Source organism: Vicugna pacos, chromosome 14, assembly GCF_048564905.1.
Source record: "Vicugna pacos chromosome 14, VicPac4, whole genome shotgun sequence".
In the NCBI taxonomy this organism is placed as follows: domain Eukaryota; kingdom Metazoa; phylum Chordata; class Mammalia; order Artiodactyla; family Camelidae; genus Vicugna; species Vicugna pacos.
The window spans coordinates 660,328-676,652 of NC_133000.1; the positions used below are offsets into that span (position 1 = coordinate 660,328).

The 16,325-nt window shown below is 53.9% G+C and overlaps 2 protein-coding genes across 11 annotated transcripts in view; one reads left to right on the plus strand and one right to left on the minus strand.

Moving 5' to 3' along the window:
• ZMYM2 (zinc finger MYM-type containing 2) overlaps positions 1-2,362 on the plus strand; it is a 93,719-nt gene extending 91,357 nt beyond the window's left edge. For 6 of the 8 annotated variants that reach the window (XM_072975939.1, XM_072975937.1, XM_072975934.1 and 3 more), the window contains one exon: positions 2,012-2,362. In XM_072975939.1, the coding sequence (XP_072832040.1) occupies positions 2,012-2,330 (319 nt within the window). In that variant the 3' untranslated portion in view covers positions 2,331-2,362. Of the gene's footprint in view, positions 1-239; positions 397-826; positions 845-2,011 lie in introns of those variants that run through there. The other 2 variants (XM_072975941.1, XM_072975942.1) reach the window with 2 other exon arrangements.
• GJA3 (gap junction protein alpha 3) lies at positions 1,678-15,938 on the minus strand. Of its 3 annotated transcripts, none has more exons than XM_072975952.1 (2): positions 15,811-15,938; positions 1,678-4,042 (listed from the first exon to the last, which is right to left on the minus strand). In XM_072975952.1, exon 2 carries the CDS (start codon positions 4,023-4,025, stop codon positions 2,736-2,738), a length of 1,290 nt encoding a protein of 429 aa, XP_072832053.1. In that variant the 5' UTR covers positions 4,026-4,042; positions 15,811-15,938; the 3' UTR covers positions 1,678-2,735. The 3 variants fall into 3 exon arrangements, with proteins under 3 accessions (XP_072832053.1, XP_072832054.1, XP_072832055.1); XM_072975953.1 differs by lacking the exon at positions 15,811-15,938 and adding an exon at positions 5,121-5,899; XM_072975954.1 differs by lacking the exon at positions 15,811-15,938 and adding an exon at positions 4,290-4,488.
• Positions 15,939-16,325: the final 387 nt, after the last annotated feature.

Genomic DNA, 16,325 nt, shown 5'->3' on the forward strand with positions numbered 1-16,325 from the left:
ATTTTGTTTTTCCTTAAAAATGTAATGAAAACTCACACAGTGGCTCTGAGAAGACCCGCAGGGAAGCCCTAGTTTCCTGGGGCAGGTTCAGAGCGTGCCGAGCCAACTGCTTTGGGGGCCAGCCTGGGCTGGACGGCTGTTGACCGAGCGAGGCGCAGACAGAGATGCCGGCCCTGGCGTGGCCCCCGCTCCCCCCCGCCCCCCACAAGGCCCCCTCACTCCCCTGGGAATGCTTTCAGAGTGAGTGACAACCACAGGAAACGGCGGGCAGCCGTGACACGAGAAGGAAACAGAGAGCAGGCTCTGGGGAAGGAGGGGCGTCCTGCTGGCCCCCACATGTGGTCAGGACGTCGAGCCGCGGGCCCTGGTGTGTGTCTGCTTATGCACCTAATTCAGGTCAGTGGACAGCTTTTTTGGGGGGAATTTTGTGTAGTTATATATTCAATAGTAGTAAGAGGCACAACGTTAGGATTTACCATCATAACCATTTTCAAGTGTACATCTCAGTGGCATCAAGTAATTCACAGTGTCGAGTAACTGTCACCAGCATCCACTCCAGAACTTTCTTATCTTGCAAAACTGAAACTTCTCCTGGTTAACACCTCTCACCCCGCCCCCAGCCCTCCGCTTTCTTTTTCTGTGACCTTGGCGGCTCTGGGACCTCCCACCAGCTGAATCACCCAGTATTTGTCCTTCTGTGACAGACGTGTGTCACTGAGCCCAGGGTCCTCAGGGGTCGTCCGTGTAGCCCGTGTCAGGACTCCCTTCCCTTCCTTTTTAGGGCTGAATAATAGTCCGGGGGTATGTGTAAACCCTTGTTTTACAGTAAAGGTAAAAGGTGGGAACGTGTGAGCGCAAGACAACCTGGCCACCTGTGGCGACACTCATTTACTCACCCAGAGGCTGTCCTCAGCGAACTCCTTCTCTCCTCGTTCACTCCCACAATGTTATGTCCGTTTTTCAGATGAGAAAACCCATCCAGAAAGTCAGAGAGGTTAGGCCACTTTCCCGGGGCCCCTGGGCTGGAAAGGAGCAGGGCGGAACGTGGACCCTCGTTGACCCTGAGCCCGGGCCTGGACTGGGCCCGCCCCTCGGGACTGTCACGGGTGGGGAGAGGGTCCTCCCGCCCTACAGGCCCATGGGAGTGGTCGGGCATCACCGAGCTGCAGAGGCAGTGCGCTGACCACAGCCTCCCTACCCGTGACTTCCTGGGCCCAGAAGCTGACCACCCAGTCCTGGCTGAGCTGGCCCCGGCGCCACGGCCAGTCTGCCAGCAGGAGCCAGTCTTTTCATCAGACTGTAAGCGGTCGCTCTGCATGGTATGAAACAGTCCACTGTGGGGTGTGGCCCCAAATAAATCACCAGGGGGTTAGAGTAACTCATAAAAAGCAGTGACTCAAGTGCGACGGTGTGCTGATATGCGGGAGGGGGCTGACGAGACGCAGTGGAGGGTGCAGTGAAGTGGGAGGGGCCGGGCTGGCATCCCACTGTCCCTCGGTGACCAGGACGCCACAGCCGTGTGTGCAGAGCAGAAAACTGAGCCGCCTTCCAGCTGCACCCTCGTCCCTAAACAGCCTCCTGGTCAGTGCAGCAGGCGTGTGGGTGCTGAGCAGGGAGGAAGGAACCCCAGACACCGTCTGTCCCGCTTTAGAAAGCAAATAGGCTGCCCGCAAAGGATGGTTAGGAAACTTGAGGAGTTTTATTTTGTTCTGTTAAAAAAAAGGTAGGTCGTTGATTCATCTGTATAAATAATTTTTCTGGCAACAGTAGTTGACTTTTAACCTCCCATTCAAAAACTTCACAACTTCAAGCATTTGAAATGCACTTAAGAATTTTCCCCTGCTTTTATTTTATGTAGAACAGTCTCAGAGTAATTAGCCGACTCATAAAGTCAGAGAATTTCTTTCAAATAAAAGTTCAAATCTTTGCTAGTATGTCATGGGACAAATCTGCATTCTCTTGGTCAGTATACATTTTAATAATACTATTTTCTTTCTTTTTCTCCTGAAAGATATAAAGCGGGGGAAAATAGTCATGCCTGTACAATCCAGATCAAAGCACAAAGCAGCGTTTTAGAAATAAACACCTCAGGCACAGCTGCCGCACTGGACAGGCTTCCTCGCCGTGTAAGCTCGTCTCCATGTCCGCCTCCTGCCCGGCCTCCCGGCAGCAGCGCCTGTGGCTCGGCTGCCCGCTGCGGGTCTGCCTCGGGAGGTGGGCTGTTTCCTGTCACTCGACATGACGTCCTGGGCTTCACATGCAATTCCAGAAACTCGGTGACACGCTATGGACTTGCTCTAAATCTTTTTTTAGTGCAGGTTGGCAAATAGCCCAAATGAAATTCAACTCTAAGTTAAAGTATCAAACAGAGATAAGGCTAAGAGCATCTAGACTTCCTGGGCTGCCCGAGGCTCTGAGGAGCGCAGGGAGAGGAACCTGGTTGCCCCGAAAGGCCCCTGCTCCCCCCTGCAGAACAGTGACCATCCAGACCACAGCACCTGCAGAGGCTGAGGCTTCCGGGCCCTTGGGCTGCTGGGAGAATCTCTGAAGGCCCGCCCTCCCCTCGGATGCGCTCCCCACTGCCTCACAGCCTTAAGAACAGCAAGCACTGACACGCAGACCCGCCTCCCTCTCCAGCACCCTCTCCCAAGTCAGGCTCTCTACCCACTGGTCTGAACTGCCCCTGGGTTTGGCTGCTAGAAGGAAGGTGATTGAGCTGTCAGAAGAGGCCACCACTAGATGGCCAAGTCACTCGGCCTGGCCCGACCGCCGCTGGACTTGCTGGCCTTGCTCGACCGCCCGGGGTCCGCGGGGAGCAGAGGGGGTGCATGCAGCTCCACAGCGGTCACCACCGGCCCCCCCTGGCCGTTGCCCGAGCTCTCTGGGACCGCAGGCTCTGTGCCTCCTGCTCCGTCCTCCTCGGGGGGCTGCTGGGGACTTCCCGGAGGGGTCAGGGATGCAGGCGTGGACACCGGCGGGGAGGTCTTCCCGGCAGCCGCCTGCTGCTCAGCCTCCTGGTTGGCCCAGTTCTGCTCGGCTGCTAGCAGGTGATGGTTGCCGTTGTGGAAGCTGGTGGGGTGGCCCTTGCTGGGACTCCCAGGCAGGGCTGCCATCCTGAAGTCTGCTGCCGGTGGGGGGGCCTCGGGGTAGCCAGGGGCTGTGGCCTGCCCCAGGGAAGAGGAAGAGTGAGCGTAGTAGGGTGGGAACCCGATGGTGAGGGTGGGTGGGGCAGAGAGGGCAGGCAGAGGGAGGGAGCTCACGCCCCTGGGTTTTGAGGTGCTCCCCCTGGACCCTGGCGTGTCTGGCCTGTAGGGGTTGGTCATGCCCTGTTTCAGCTTCTTCCAGCCCAGGTGGTAGATCTCCAGCATGTTGAGCAGGAGGGACACGCAGGCCACAGCCAGCATGAAGATGATGAAGATGGTCTTCTCTGTGGGCCGGGAGATGAAGCAGTCCACCGTGTTGGGGCAGGGCCACCGGTCACAGCGATAAAGCGGCTTCAGCTCAAAGCCGTACAGAAAGTACTGTCCGGCGATGAAGCCCACCTCAAACAGCGTCTTGAAGATGATGTTGAAGACGTAGGTGCGGAGCAGGGCCCCGGCGATGCGGACCTTGCCCCGGTCGTCCCGCACAGGGGGCCGGTCCTTCTGGCCCCGCGCGGTCGACCCCGGAGGTGGGCTGTCCTTCAGCGGCTCCTCCTCCCTCTCCTTCCTCTTCTCCTCCATGCGCACAATGTGCAGCACGTGGCCCAGGTAGATGAGCGTGGGCGTGGACACGAAGATGATCTGCAGCACCCAGAAGCGGATGTGGGAAATGGGGAAGGCCCGGTCGTAGCAGACGTTCTCGCAGCCAGGCTGCTGTGTGTTGCAGGTGAAGTCGGACTGCTCGTCCCCCCACACCTCCTCGGCCGCGGCCCCCAGCACCAGGATCCTGAAGATGAACAGCACCGTCAGCCAGACCTTGCCGATGACGGTGGAGTGTTCTTGGGCGTTCTCTAATAGTTTTCCCAGGAAGCTCCAGTCACCCATTGCTCCAGACTGCTAACCTGCAAGGGAACACGTGCGTTAATAGGCAGGCTCGCCAGGTGGGCTGCAGGGTGCAACCCCGGGGCAGGGCCAGGTCCCTGATGGGCTCAGGATACACTTTTGAGGGCAGCTGTGCTCAGGAATGTGTGCATGCATGGGCAGGTGTACAGGGACAGGTGTGAACGTAGGTGTACATGTACAGGTTGTGTGTGTGAGTTTATGTGTGCACGTACAGGTGTGTGCACGCATGTGCAGGTACGGACATACAGGTGGGAGCGAGGACCTCCCCACTGGCAGCGGGAGCAGGTTCAGTGAACGTCGACGGCAAGGTGCGCTGCTGAGCTGCGGTTCTGCTGTACAAGCGCGCGCCTGAGGGAGACGACCACTTAAACTCCCAGCCAAGACGAGGAAACGAGGACGCCTGCCTGCGGGAACGCGTCCTGCGCGGGCCCCGGGGCGCTCGGGGCCCTGGGTCTGTGCGCGGCCCGGCCCATCCCTGATCTCGCCTTCCTGTTCACGCGAGACCGGAGCCGCGCTCCCCGCACGGCCCCGGTTCCCGCGCGCCCCCCGTCACTGCGCCTCGCGCGCCTGCTCTGCGGTCCCCGCCCTGCGCGCCTGGCCTGCGCGACGCGGACGGACTGGGGCCGCCTGCGAGGGGCCCGGCGCCGCGGGGCCCCCCGCCTCAGCGCAGGCAGGTGGGGCGGGGCGCGGGGCTGCCCTCGGACGCCGGGGCGCGGGGGGCGGCCTCCAGCAGGCCAGCCGTGTCCGCTCGGGCCGGGTCCTCACCGCCGTCCCGCGAGCGGCCTGGGCCGCGCGCACACACCAGCCAAAGCGAACTCTTCTCATACCGTTTAAAATGTTCGAAAATACTGATTTTTATGAATTGATTCGAAGGCCAAATACAAAACGAAACTTTACTATGATCTCGGGGGACGACGAATTAACCCTCTTGGACTAAACTTCCCGCGCTGTTTCGGTCACTTGAAACCTTCAGAGACGCCCTTCCGGGGCCTCCCGGCTTCCCCTCCCCGCGGCCAGCACCTGGTCTCCCTCCCGTGTCCCCAAAAGGTGGAATGTTTCGTGCGGAAACTTGCTTACCGACCGCGGAGCCGCCCACTCCGCCACGAGGGACGCCAGGTGCCAGGAGCTCTCTGGGCCGCATGCGACTGGCACGGGCCCACAGCCACCCCTCGGGTCTGGGCAGGCACCGCGAGGCCCCCTCCTGCCGGGCTTCAGACGGACCCCTCTCCGTGCTGCCTCTAGTCGCCTCGGAAAGCCTCCCCGACTACCCTGAGCGCCCACGGGCTTTCTCTCGGTTCCAGGTGGGAGGCGGCGGCCTTCCCTCCCTGAAGTCCGCAGGCGGAGCAGGGGGCACCGTGCACGTCCGGGCCTCACAGGACGGCCGGCGCGGGGACTGGGCAACTCTGCTGCCGCCGTGCTGCCGTGCGGGCGCAGGTCACGCGAGCAGGAAGCGGCCAGAGTGCGGCGCTGGGGACGAGGGCATTGCTGGCGCTTCCACTCGGGGCCGGGGAACAAGTGTCCCGCAGTGTGTGAGGGGCAGCCCCGGAGCACCTGCCCGTTGATTAGGGAGCCAGATGCAGGAAGGGACTGCTGAGAGACACGGCCACGTCGGCTTCGCGCAGTTACTCAGCGGGAGGAGGGGCGGCCTGCTCAGCCTCTCCCGAGCCCTCGGGTCCAGATGTTGCCAAACACTGAAATACGTTCCTTGAAGTCGCATCACGACCCCTGAGTGCACCCTGCAGAGGGAGGTCATGCTGCGGACCTGGCCGTGCCCTGGCAGCCGTGAAGGCTCGGTGCGTCCACGACGGCACCAGCGAGCACATGTCCTGGGAGGGCGACTGTGTCCCCAGACAGGGTGCCCGTCTCCTGCACTGAGCGGCACCGCCATCTGGAGGGCCTCCTGGGGGGGAGCTTTGTGACGTGTGGGTTGCTGTGCAGGGTGACGACGGGCCATCCCTACCACTCGGCTCCCAGGACACCACCCCAGGGAACAGTCAGCCCTGGGCACACGGTGTTGGAGATGTTGTTGTGATGCTGCTGATGACGACTCCTGCACCCCGCCCCCCTCCTGCCTGCCTCTGACGTGACCACGACGGGGAACCCTGCTTTTCCGTCTCCCGCTGAGGCCAGCAGTGGCTGAAAGGCAGTTCTGTCCAACGGTGTAAGAAGCCTGCTGGGGAACGCCTGGGGAAACTTTTGTCTCCTAGTAAGAGGGCAGATGCTTCTTGTGCTGCTCCTTTCCCCTTCCTTCCATATTGACTGCAGACGTGATGCCTGGAGCTGAGCAGCCACATTGCAAGCATGTGTCACGAAGTGTGAGGGAAGGACCCGGACAGCCCCAGGGCCCCATCAAGGCCCTGCGGAGCCAACCCTGCAGCCGGACACACAGGACGGGAGGACCCCGCGTGTTCAAGGCAGGTTTTCTGCTGCTTACAGACAAAATAATTCCTAACTGATATGCTCTTAAATTCTTTATAAAGTAAAGCTTTTTGTCACAACTAAATATAAAGATAAAAAATAACTACTAAGATATAAAGTATTCGTTGGATTTTGCATGCATTCGTACATGCAAATAGTAAGAGCAGGGGTGACACAGAGCTGTCAGCCTCAGGGCTGCTGGGAGCTGGGCCATTTTCTTTTCTTTTCACATTTTCTGCATTTCCCATTAAAACATATTTATCATAAAAGATTAACGACCATGACTTTGATCTTCCAAAATGCTAGTTTTGGATAAAGTCTGCTGGTTTCCTTTCCCACTGTTCTTTCCTCACGGCCTCTGACCTTAGGTCTCTTAAATCCCGCCCGTAACGAGCACGGAGAGGACAAGTACACGCTGCCTCACCCAGCTGACCCGGGCCACGGCTGCGGACACAGGGCTGCTCCTCCTGCCGCCGTCCCCGCAAAGACCCCGACACCCAAGGGCCAGGCCATTTGTCCCCAGCTGCCGTGGCCGACACTTCCTATGGCACTTCACAGTTTTGGTTTTGTTTTGGAAAATGCATGAGTTATGAGTAAAAAAAGTTAACCGGAGGGCTCGGTGTCTGTTGGAAGCTGGCAACGTGAGTCAAGGTGGGACTCAGTCGGGAGCCTCCAAAGCAGAGGTGATGTCCAGTCTCCTTGGCTCATCTGGACGGCGTGGGTCTTAGGCATTGTGTCAACACCGCCGGTCCCTAATGTCACCTAAATCCCACAGCAGCAGCAGTGGGGGACCAGACACACTCAGAGCACAAGTTTTGCTGGGCCAAGGAAATAGAAATGGACGGCAGAGGGACTGCACGCTCCACCGAGGCCAGAGTGGACCATCATGAGAGCTGCTGGAAAGAGGACGCGCTCTGTCTGCACCATCGGGGCGTGGGGCCAGCTCCGGATGGAGCAGAGCTGCACGGAGCTCCAGCCACAGCACCGAGTCGCTCAGACAACTGGCCCAGAGGACAGGAGTGGGCTTCCCAGTCCTCGGAGGGGGAACACTGCTCATCTTCATGAGATGCCATGTGGCTGTTTTTCATCTTTATCTCAATGAAAAATGTGATTCTGACACCATTGCAGAACCAACAGTATCTTCTGTCTCCAAGTTTACATGGCTGCTTTCATATCCTTGTGACAGTTTTCCACTTCCAGAGCGACGTTTCCCCTTCTGGTCAGCCAATGGTGGTTTACTTGGTGGCAACCTTGTGCCCAACTCTGGGCCACAGGGTCAGTTGGACCCAGTGAGCATGCCTGCTCCTGAAATCTGTGTGGAATCGGGAGCTATGGAGGGAGGCAGAGAGGAGGATGCTCATACTGAACACGCAGGAGGGAGGGCAAACTTGTGCTGAGATCAGGGGGAGAAGGGCGGGCATCCCAGGGACAGAGCGTCAGCCCCACGCTGGGTGTGGAGCCAGTGTGCCCAGGGGGCCTGGGGGCAGCGGATGGGGGTAGGGGGTGGGTGGAGGTACTGCCAGGGTTGTTCTGGAAAGAAGGGCCTCAGGAAGGCTGACCTGGAAGACGGGAGGGCGACGGGACCAGGAAGGACAGAAACGAGACACGTTTGAGATGAGATGGAGCAGAAGCTAGGGTGGCAGGACTGAGGACCAGTGTCGGGGAGGGCGCCAGCTCGGTCACTGGCGACCCAAAGGGAGACGGAGACCCTGTGCTGTGACCGTGATGAGACCGAGCAGGGGGACAGGAGCGGGAGACGCGGGAGCAGCCGTGGTGGGGAGGGGGTGTGGCGTGGCCACCTCTCCCCCCAGAAAAGGAGGCTGAGGACAGACCTCGGGGACCCAGCAGAGGGGCCGACACAGCGTGTGTGCAGGTGGTGGGTGTGTGGCCGGAGCCTCGGTGGAGGATGTGGTTGGGCAACGCGGGAAGGGCCTGGGATGGAGCCCGGACGAAGCCCAGCCCTGAGTGGACCAGGCTGGGTGGGACGAGCCCTCAGGGAGTTTCTGCTCTGAAAACATGTTTCATCCTTTAATATTTTATTTTTATGACTGTTTTTCCTTAGTCTTCTGGTAAAGTTCTTTTTTAAAAATTCTAACCTTAGGGGCAGAGCGGTCAGGTGGCTCCTGCAGCTTCCACAGATCAGACCCGGCAGGGCCAGCAGGTGTGGGAGCTGGGAGCACTGGGAGCGCTGGGAGGAGGGGCAGGAGGTAGATGCCTGCAGGCTTTGGGCCTGAGTGGGGACCAGGAACAGGACACCACCCACTAGCGCAGAGCTTTGAAGGAGACGGTGACTAACAGCGTGGACACTCTTCCATGCTGGGGGAGGCGGGGGTGAGGAAGAGGCCTTTTGATCTCACACCAAGGAGCCACCGATACTTTTCAAGTGCCAGGCAGTGGGAGGCTCCAGACACAAGAGCCTGGGCCAGGAGGAGGGGGACGGGACACCTGGGCACATGCAGTAAATGTGGGCCCCGGAGGGGGCTGAGGGCAGGGCTGTCAGGACACAGAGGGTGGGGCCCCGCGGGGCGGGGCTGGGGAGGAGTCGGACTGCAGCAGCCAGGGCGGGGGTGAGAGGGCGGTGTGGGAGCAGGTTCCCCAGGGTGTGGGCAGGACTCTTTTTGTGAGGTCAGAGGAGGCTGCCTTCTCAGGCACGGGTAGGACTTGAGCTAGAGAAGGAAGGTTTGGTCACAAGGGAGCAGAAGGTGAGGGACGGGGGTCCCTGTGCTGGGGCCAGCAGTGGGCCACGTGTGGCCTTCCTGGCCACGGCTGACCTGGCACACGGTGTCTGAGGGCCCTGGGAGGCTGCGCTAGCCACGCCCAGGGTGCAGGGAACAGCGGGCTTAGCTGGCTGCCTTTCCAGCGAGCGGAAAGGCTGTTTTCCGTTAGCTCTTTCCTACCTCGCCTGCCCATTTCAAGCTCTCACACTTAAGACAGTAATTTCTCGATGCCCCAAGGCCTAGTCTGTGGTGTGAGGTCCTTATCTCACCTGCTGATAATTCCAGCCTGACTTTTCAAAAAGGGAAGAGAATTCAAAATAAATCTGTCCAAACAGCAAAAGCCCCTTACCTCTTCACTCTGTCGAGGTGACCCGATGCTTGGCTTTGAACTGCTGAGGGCCAGACGGAAGCCAGGCCTTCACGTTCTTTGCTCATTTGCTCGTTTGCAGCAACGTAGGGAACGCCGCCCACATGGCCTGAGCGGGAGGGGGGAAAGGGGAGCCTCCGAAGTGCCATCTTTCTCGGCCTCAGAAGCAAAGGGCTGATCACACCGCCCAGCAGGGCACCGGCGGCACCGGCGGCACCTGGCGGCACTCGTCCTCCGGCTCTGTTCTTCCCACTGGTCTTGACAATTTGGGGCCTTTTATTTTTTCCACATGAAATTCAGGCAGAGCTCACCAAGTTCTACACAAATCTGAGACACAGTTTTGACTGGTACTGCATGAAATTCACAGATAAATGAAAACAGCCCCTTTCCAGTTGAGCGTCCCCACCAGTAACCACTCCTGCCCCATGGACAGACCGCTGCTCTGGGGCCGTCACAGAGCTGTGGGACACTGTCCCGGAAAGGCTTGGACACCTTTTGCTGTTTCTTTCTAGATGCTTTGTAGTTGTTCTGTTACTTGTTCTGAATAGTTTTTCATTTTCACTTCTGGGCGTTACTGTTGGTGCCTAGGAACCTGAGTCTATGTGCCGATCTTGTGTCCGGCCACCTCTCAGGAGGCCCCTCCCAGCTGGGACAGTCAGGAGATCCCTTTGAATTTTCTGGGAGAGACATGTGAGCATATCGCCTGCTGTTAAGGACAGACGTGTCTCTTCTACTTCTAATTCAGATCTCTGCTATTTCTTTTTCTTGTCTTCTTGCACTGGCCAGGACTTCTGGCCCAGTGTGGACATGGCGACATCTTTCTTGTTTCTGTCTTAAAATGAATGCTTCTAAAGCTTTGTCATTGAGCGTGATGCTTCAGCTTGTATGGGGCTAAGGAAGTTTCTGTCCAGTCTTCGTCTGCTTTTGTTTTCTAGATCATAAACAAGCACTGGATTTAGTGGGGTGTTTTTTTCCTGGCATCTACTGTGATTTTTAGATGGTGAAGCACCTCACTGATCATTTTATTTTGAATATATTATCAAATTAAATTTGCTACAACTTTATTTGGGATTATGTGTTCACACTTAAGACTGGTCTCAACTTTTTTTGTACTATCATTGGATTTTGGAAAGTTGTTTTAGCCTGAAAAATCAAAAATTCTCTATGTAAAAAGCTTGCATAAGAACCTCCCACAAGAGTGGTGTTTGGGACTAATGTCTTTTTTTTTTTTTTGAGGGGGTTGGAAGTAAAACAAGATTACAAATTCAATTTCATTAAATGTTATTAACATGTAAGTTTGTTATTTCTCAAGTCAATTTTGATCATTTATAGCTTTTAGAGAAATTTCCACTTCATCTAAGTTTCAAATTTATTGGCATAAAATTATTCATGGTATTGTCGTATGATTTTAAAACTTTATGGTATATGTAGTCAGATTCCTTTGTTTAGTTCCAAATATTGTTTGAGACTTTTAAAATATTAGTCTTGGTGGAAGTTTTTCTTTTATTAAAGAACCAACGTTCAAGTGCTTGAAAAAGAGCGAGAGTTGTTTCTTCCAGTGCCTTATCATGTATGCTATATTCACAGCACACAAAAGAAACCTACAGAACCTTCCTGTGGGTCTTTTAAATAGACAATGAAGGTGTCAGTGTTTCCTGGTAGTTTTATAAAATGCACATACGTAATTTAAGAGTACCCTTTACCTTAGTATAAAACTATTTATTATTGTTTAGTTCCAAGGGTTTCCTTCCCTAACTTTAAATGGAAAAATGCCTGGGTTCTATTACCTAAATTTTCAGCAAACCAATGCTCTGGCAGGAATCACCACTCTCATCCAGAACCAAGTGATTTAGTGAAATTATAAAACACTAATTTTCCAACTTATTTATGAATAATTATAAAGCACTGCTAGGATTATATATTTCATTGTCAGAGAATAAATCTCCAGAAACATGAAGTTGTTTTTAAATTATATTTTAATCTACTTATTTCACTTATTAAATAAGAATGTATGGACGGCACTTATAATAGTTCCTGCCTTCCATGTTTTGTTACTGTCCTTATATTTTCTCTTGCATGTGGGGATTGTAATCATTCATGAATATCTGAAAAATCGTGTGCTCCTGAGTCTGCGTTTGGCCAAGGTCAGTACGGGTCACACTTTCATCTTTAGTCAGAGGGAAGAACACATTGGTTTTTGTTTCTGATCTTCTGTAACTTACTAGCTTGGTGAGAGCTAATTATAAGTCAGACACAATATAAACAACTGTGTTAGCTTAAAAACAAATACCTTTCTCATAGACACAGAAAACAAACTTATGGTTATCAGAGAGGAAAGGGGTGGGAAGGGGTAAATAGCAAGTTCAAGATTTGCAGATACTGACCACTATATGTAAAATAGGTAAACAGCAAGTTTATACTGTAGAGCACGGGGAACTATAGTCAATATCTCGTAGTGGCCTATAATGAAAAAGAACATGAAGAGGAATACATGTATGTGTATGTACGGCTGAAACATGATGCTGTGCACCAGAAACTGACACAATATTGTAAACTGACTAGACTTCAATAGGAAATTTTTAAAAAGTAAATTTAAAAAAACCAATGTCTTTAATGCTGAATATTCAAGAACAGCAAAATTAAAAGTACACCTGTTTTTATCCACAGTTTTCTTCTTAAAATACTTGAATAAAATAAATATCCCCTCCAGATCTCAGTGTTACGTCACATTTCCACAATTAGAGTTCTAATGTTAAGCTAGAAAATTACCAGCTGGCCTAGCTTAAGTTCTAGTTGACGGGAAATGCAGATAGTCTGGAGTGTAATTGGAAACACGACTGTCCTCCAAGAGTGTTCCTGCCACGCTGGGCCCTCTTTAAACCCTCCGAGTAGCTTCCCCGCCCCGCTGCCCTGCAGAGCCCTCGGGGCTCTCCTGCCCATTAGTAAATGGTCTTAGGAGTTACTGGAACGCCTTCTCTCAAAGACCTGAAAAGATGTTAGAACTTTCCACTCATGCAAACATTTTATTTAGACATTTTAGTGACGTGTTAATTTTGATGTACTTCAACATTAGTCCTTAAGGTTTTAATAATTGAAGAATGAAGAAAAAAGTCATTACCCTTAAGGTAAAGCTGAATTTCCGGTGCACCGCCTGCTGAAGGCTGGCTTGGGCTAGAGTGACAGCGATCAGGAAAATGATGGCGGTGTTCGGCGCGCCCGAGCACTGACGGGTCCAGTCAGGTCCGAAACACAAGGTCAGGGAGGCAGAGGCGTGCACACGGACTTCACAACACAATTAAGAGGTAATCTCCCTGCATTAGTCCAAATCACGTCTTTCGGAAGTCTTACTCAGCATCCATGGAAAGAACATGAAATCACAGCATTTTAGAGCTGGAGGAGCCTTAGACTGCCTGGTTCATCCCCCTCGTTTTACAGATCAGGAAATGCAGGCCCAGAGAGGGGTCCCTGATTTGCCCAAGGCTGCACAGCACTGAGGTCAGCGTGAAAACCCCTGACTTGGGGCTCTGCATGCCTTCCATGTGACCTCATGGGCCTGGCACGAGGCACACTGCCCGATGGCACCAGCAGCCTCTCGAGCTGTGTCTCTGCCACGCTTCACAACACAAACTTGTGTAGAACGTGAGTGAGAGCATACCGTAAGCTCTTGCTCTCCCTTCCAGTGCAGAGGAGCCAAAGGTGTTAAGTACCGACATGCTAACAAGGCAGTTACTCCGTCACGTGAATTAGGACGATCATTTTAAAGCAAATTCAGATACCAGATCTTTACTCTTGCTTAGTGAACGAAACCTCACAGCCTTACAATGACAGCATTTTATTACTCCCCTTATGTCACCGGCACAAATTACATCTGCTCAAATGTTTTCTAGCTTTTGCAGAAATAATCATTTCTATGGTATATATATAATTCGACATTTCTTATTCAAATCTATTTCTATTAGTGTATAATCAGAACTCTCTTCTATGCCCTACAATAGAGAATCATTTTAAAGCTAACAGGAAATGGAGTTTCCTGAATAAATGGGCATTCATGGAACACATCAGGTGATCTGAGTGAAACCAATTAAGTGATTTGTATATTTAGTATCATTAGTTTGTTAACAGTAAACTTAAAGCAAACCACAGATTCTTCAAATTAAAGAAAATGTAAGAAACTTCACATCCACCATTACTAAGTCACAGTTCTGAAGAAGCAGAGATTTTTAAAAAGCATGCAGTAGAGGACTGACTGAGTCATCACGATGACTTTTCCACCACTGTAAGAATGAAAAGAGAAACTATCGCTATTTCATTACTTTTAAGAATTACAGGTGGGGGAGGGCATAGCTCAACAGTAGAGCATATGCTTAGCATGCATGAGGTCCTGGGTTCAATCCCCAGTACCTCCTCCAAAAGCAAATAAATAAGTAAACCTAATTACCCCCCCAAAAATTAAAAAACAAAATGAATTTTAAAAGGAGAATTACATTAAAATTGCAAAAACATGCTGCTTTGAGAGACACACGTGTGCTGCTCATGGTCACAGGTGTTGGATTTCCTCCCCCTCTTCGATTTAGCAAACATTTATCAAATTACATGTGTGGTGCTGTGCTATACCCTGTGTCAGGGTGGGGGGTGGTACCCAAATAAATCAGATCTGGTCCATCCCCTGAAAGGTTCATTCACAATGTACGGGAGAGGCGGGCGGGTTTGTTAAACAAAAACAAAAAAAACCCAAACTGGTCAAAGTGTAAGGTAAGTGTTACAGGGCACTGGTAAAGGCCCTGATACAGTGGAAGGGGCCGCGGGGTGGGGCAGATAGTGCGGGGAGAAGGAGGTGGTATGATAATCAAGACGGCAGGGAATCGCTGAACTTCTTCACACAGAGAGCCTGGGAGCCAGTCTTTCTGTACAGAGTGGAATGCTTCTCACAGGCCTTGCCACTGTCTGGAATGCCCTGCTGATATTTAAGTACATTACAAAAGCCATGTGTTTAGTAATGTATTAATGTGCAGTAAGCTCCTAAAGCTCGCTCTCTCTCCTGTTTATTCTGTGTCAGGTTCACGTTCACGTAATGCTAACAACAGAAAGACTAATGAGGCTACGTGAAGGCTGCAAAACGTCTGTGATAAATACACATAATTATTTAAAGGTTTCAAGTGTGTAGCGTATAAATTATTTTAGCTCAGAAAAGGAACACAATGTAAAATGACAGCAACGTTAAAGGAAATCGTGTCCAAATCCTTTTTCTGATTGGCAAACAATGGAATTTTGTCATGCCATTATTTTAAGACAGCTTTGAGCCAGTTAGCATTTGCTGGTGAACATAAAGGCATTGTCTCATTTGTTCCAGTTGTAAAGTTTCTGTGAATTACTTTCCACCCCAGGACACGTGCACTGCCCTTAGAGGTGCTTATCTCAACAAGAACCAGACTGCTGAACCAGCAGAACAGGCGCCGAATGAGCTGATGTGTACTTTGCACACACTGACCTCTGAGAAAGAAATCCCCTTTCCTCTAATCTCTCGATGTCTGTTTTGCGACACGTTTCTCGGCCCACCGACGGACGGTGGCGAAAGGAGGCACGTGTCGTAAGGCATCATTTTGAACTCTTGGCTCATAAAACCCAAAGCATAATTCACATCCCACAATTTGGGCGCTATGTTCATAACACAAAACCTGGGGAACTCCCCTTGTCACTGAAGCCCGGTCACGGTCACGAATACTCTGAACTGCGCGGTCTGGCTGCCCCCGGGGCGGTGCCGTTCTCTGGAGCGCAGAGCGCGCAGCCAGCGCCCCGCGAGGGCTACGCAGAACGCAGATAAATGAATTTCCACTCTGTAAATTCCGTGTACTTGACACGCCGCCACCCGCACACCGGCCGAGACATTAGATCGTGGCACTTAGAGCTAAAGAACAGAAACTTAAGAGAGTTTCTTAAAGGAGTGCCGGCGAGCCAAGACCGGAACAGGAGTGCGCGCCCTGCAGGGAACCTGGCGAGGCCGAGGCCAGCAGGGGCCCGGTGTCCACACGGTCCTTCAGGCCTTGACTTGAACTTCCGCAGCCCACTCCCCGCCCTCAAGGGAAAAACCCAGGGTGTGGTCTGAAGCCACCCACCAAGGAAGCCCTAGCTCCTTCCAGCTCTCCAGGAGCAAAGGGGCGGCAGTGGTTCCACAAGTGTCCAGGAAGTGCCCGAGCCCCGCTTGCCAGCCCGTCGCCCCCAAACTTCCCAAAGATTCCCAAGGGAATTCTGAGCCGCCCGCGCTTACCCGCTGCGCCGACCCGGTGCGCTCCTCCCGCGGGCAGGGCTCGGGCCGCTCTGCCAGACACCGCTGTCCCCGTGCGCGTGGCTCGACGCGTGCGCCCCGCGCCAACCCGGGCCTCCCCGCCCCGGCGCCATCCCCGCGCCCGGCGCGGCGCCCCGCGCCCGGGCCCCGCGCCACGCCCCTCGCCTCCGCCCCCGCCTCGCCTCGGCCCAGCCCAGTCCCTCGCCTGCAGCGCGCCCCCACCTCACATCTGCACCCTGCCCCCATTCCACATCTTCGTTCACATTCCGCCGCTGCGCGCCGCACCCCGTTCCACATCCCTGCCGGCACTGGTACCCACACCCCGCATCCGCACTGGCTCCGCCCGCATCCCACCTCCCCACCCAGCCCGCGAGGGCCGCATCCCGCTCCTGCCCCGCGCACCGCCTGTTGAGGGTGGTCCGCGCGCGGGTGCGGGACGTGGAGTGCGGGGTGCGGGGTGCCAGGCGGCGTCGGAGGCGGGCGCGAGTTCCACCCAG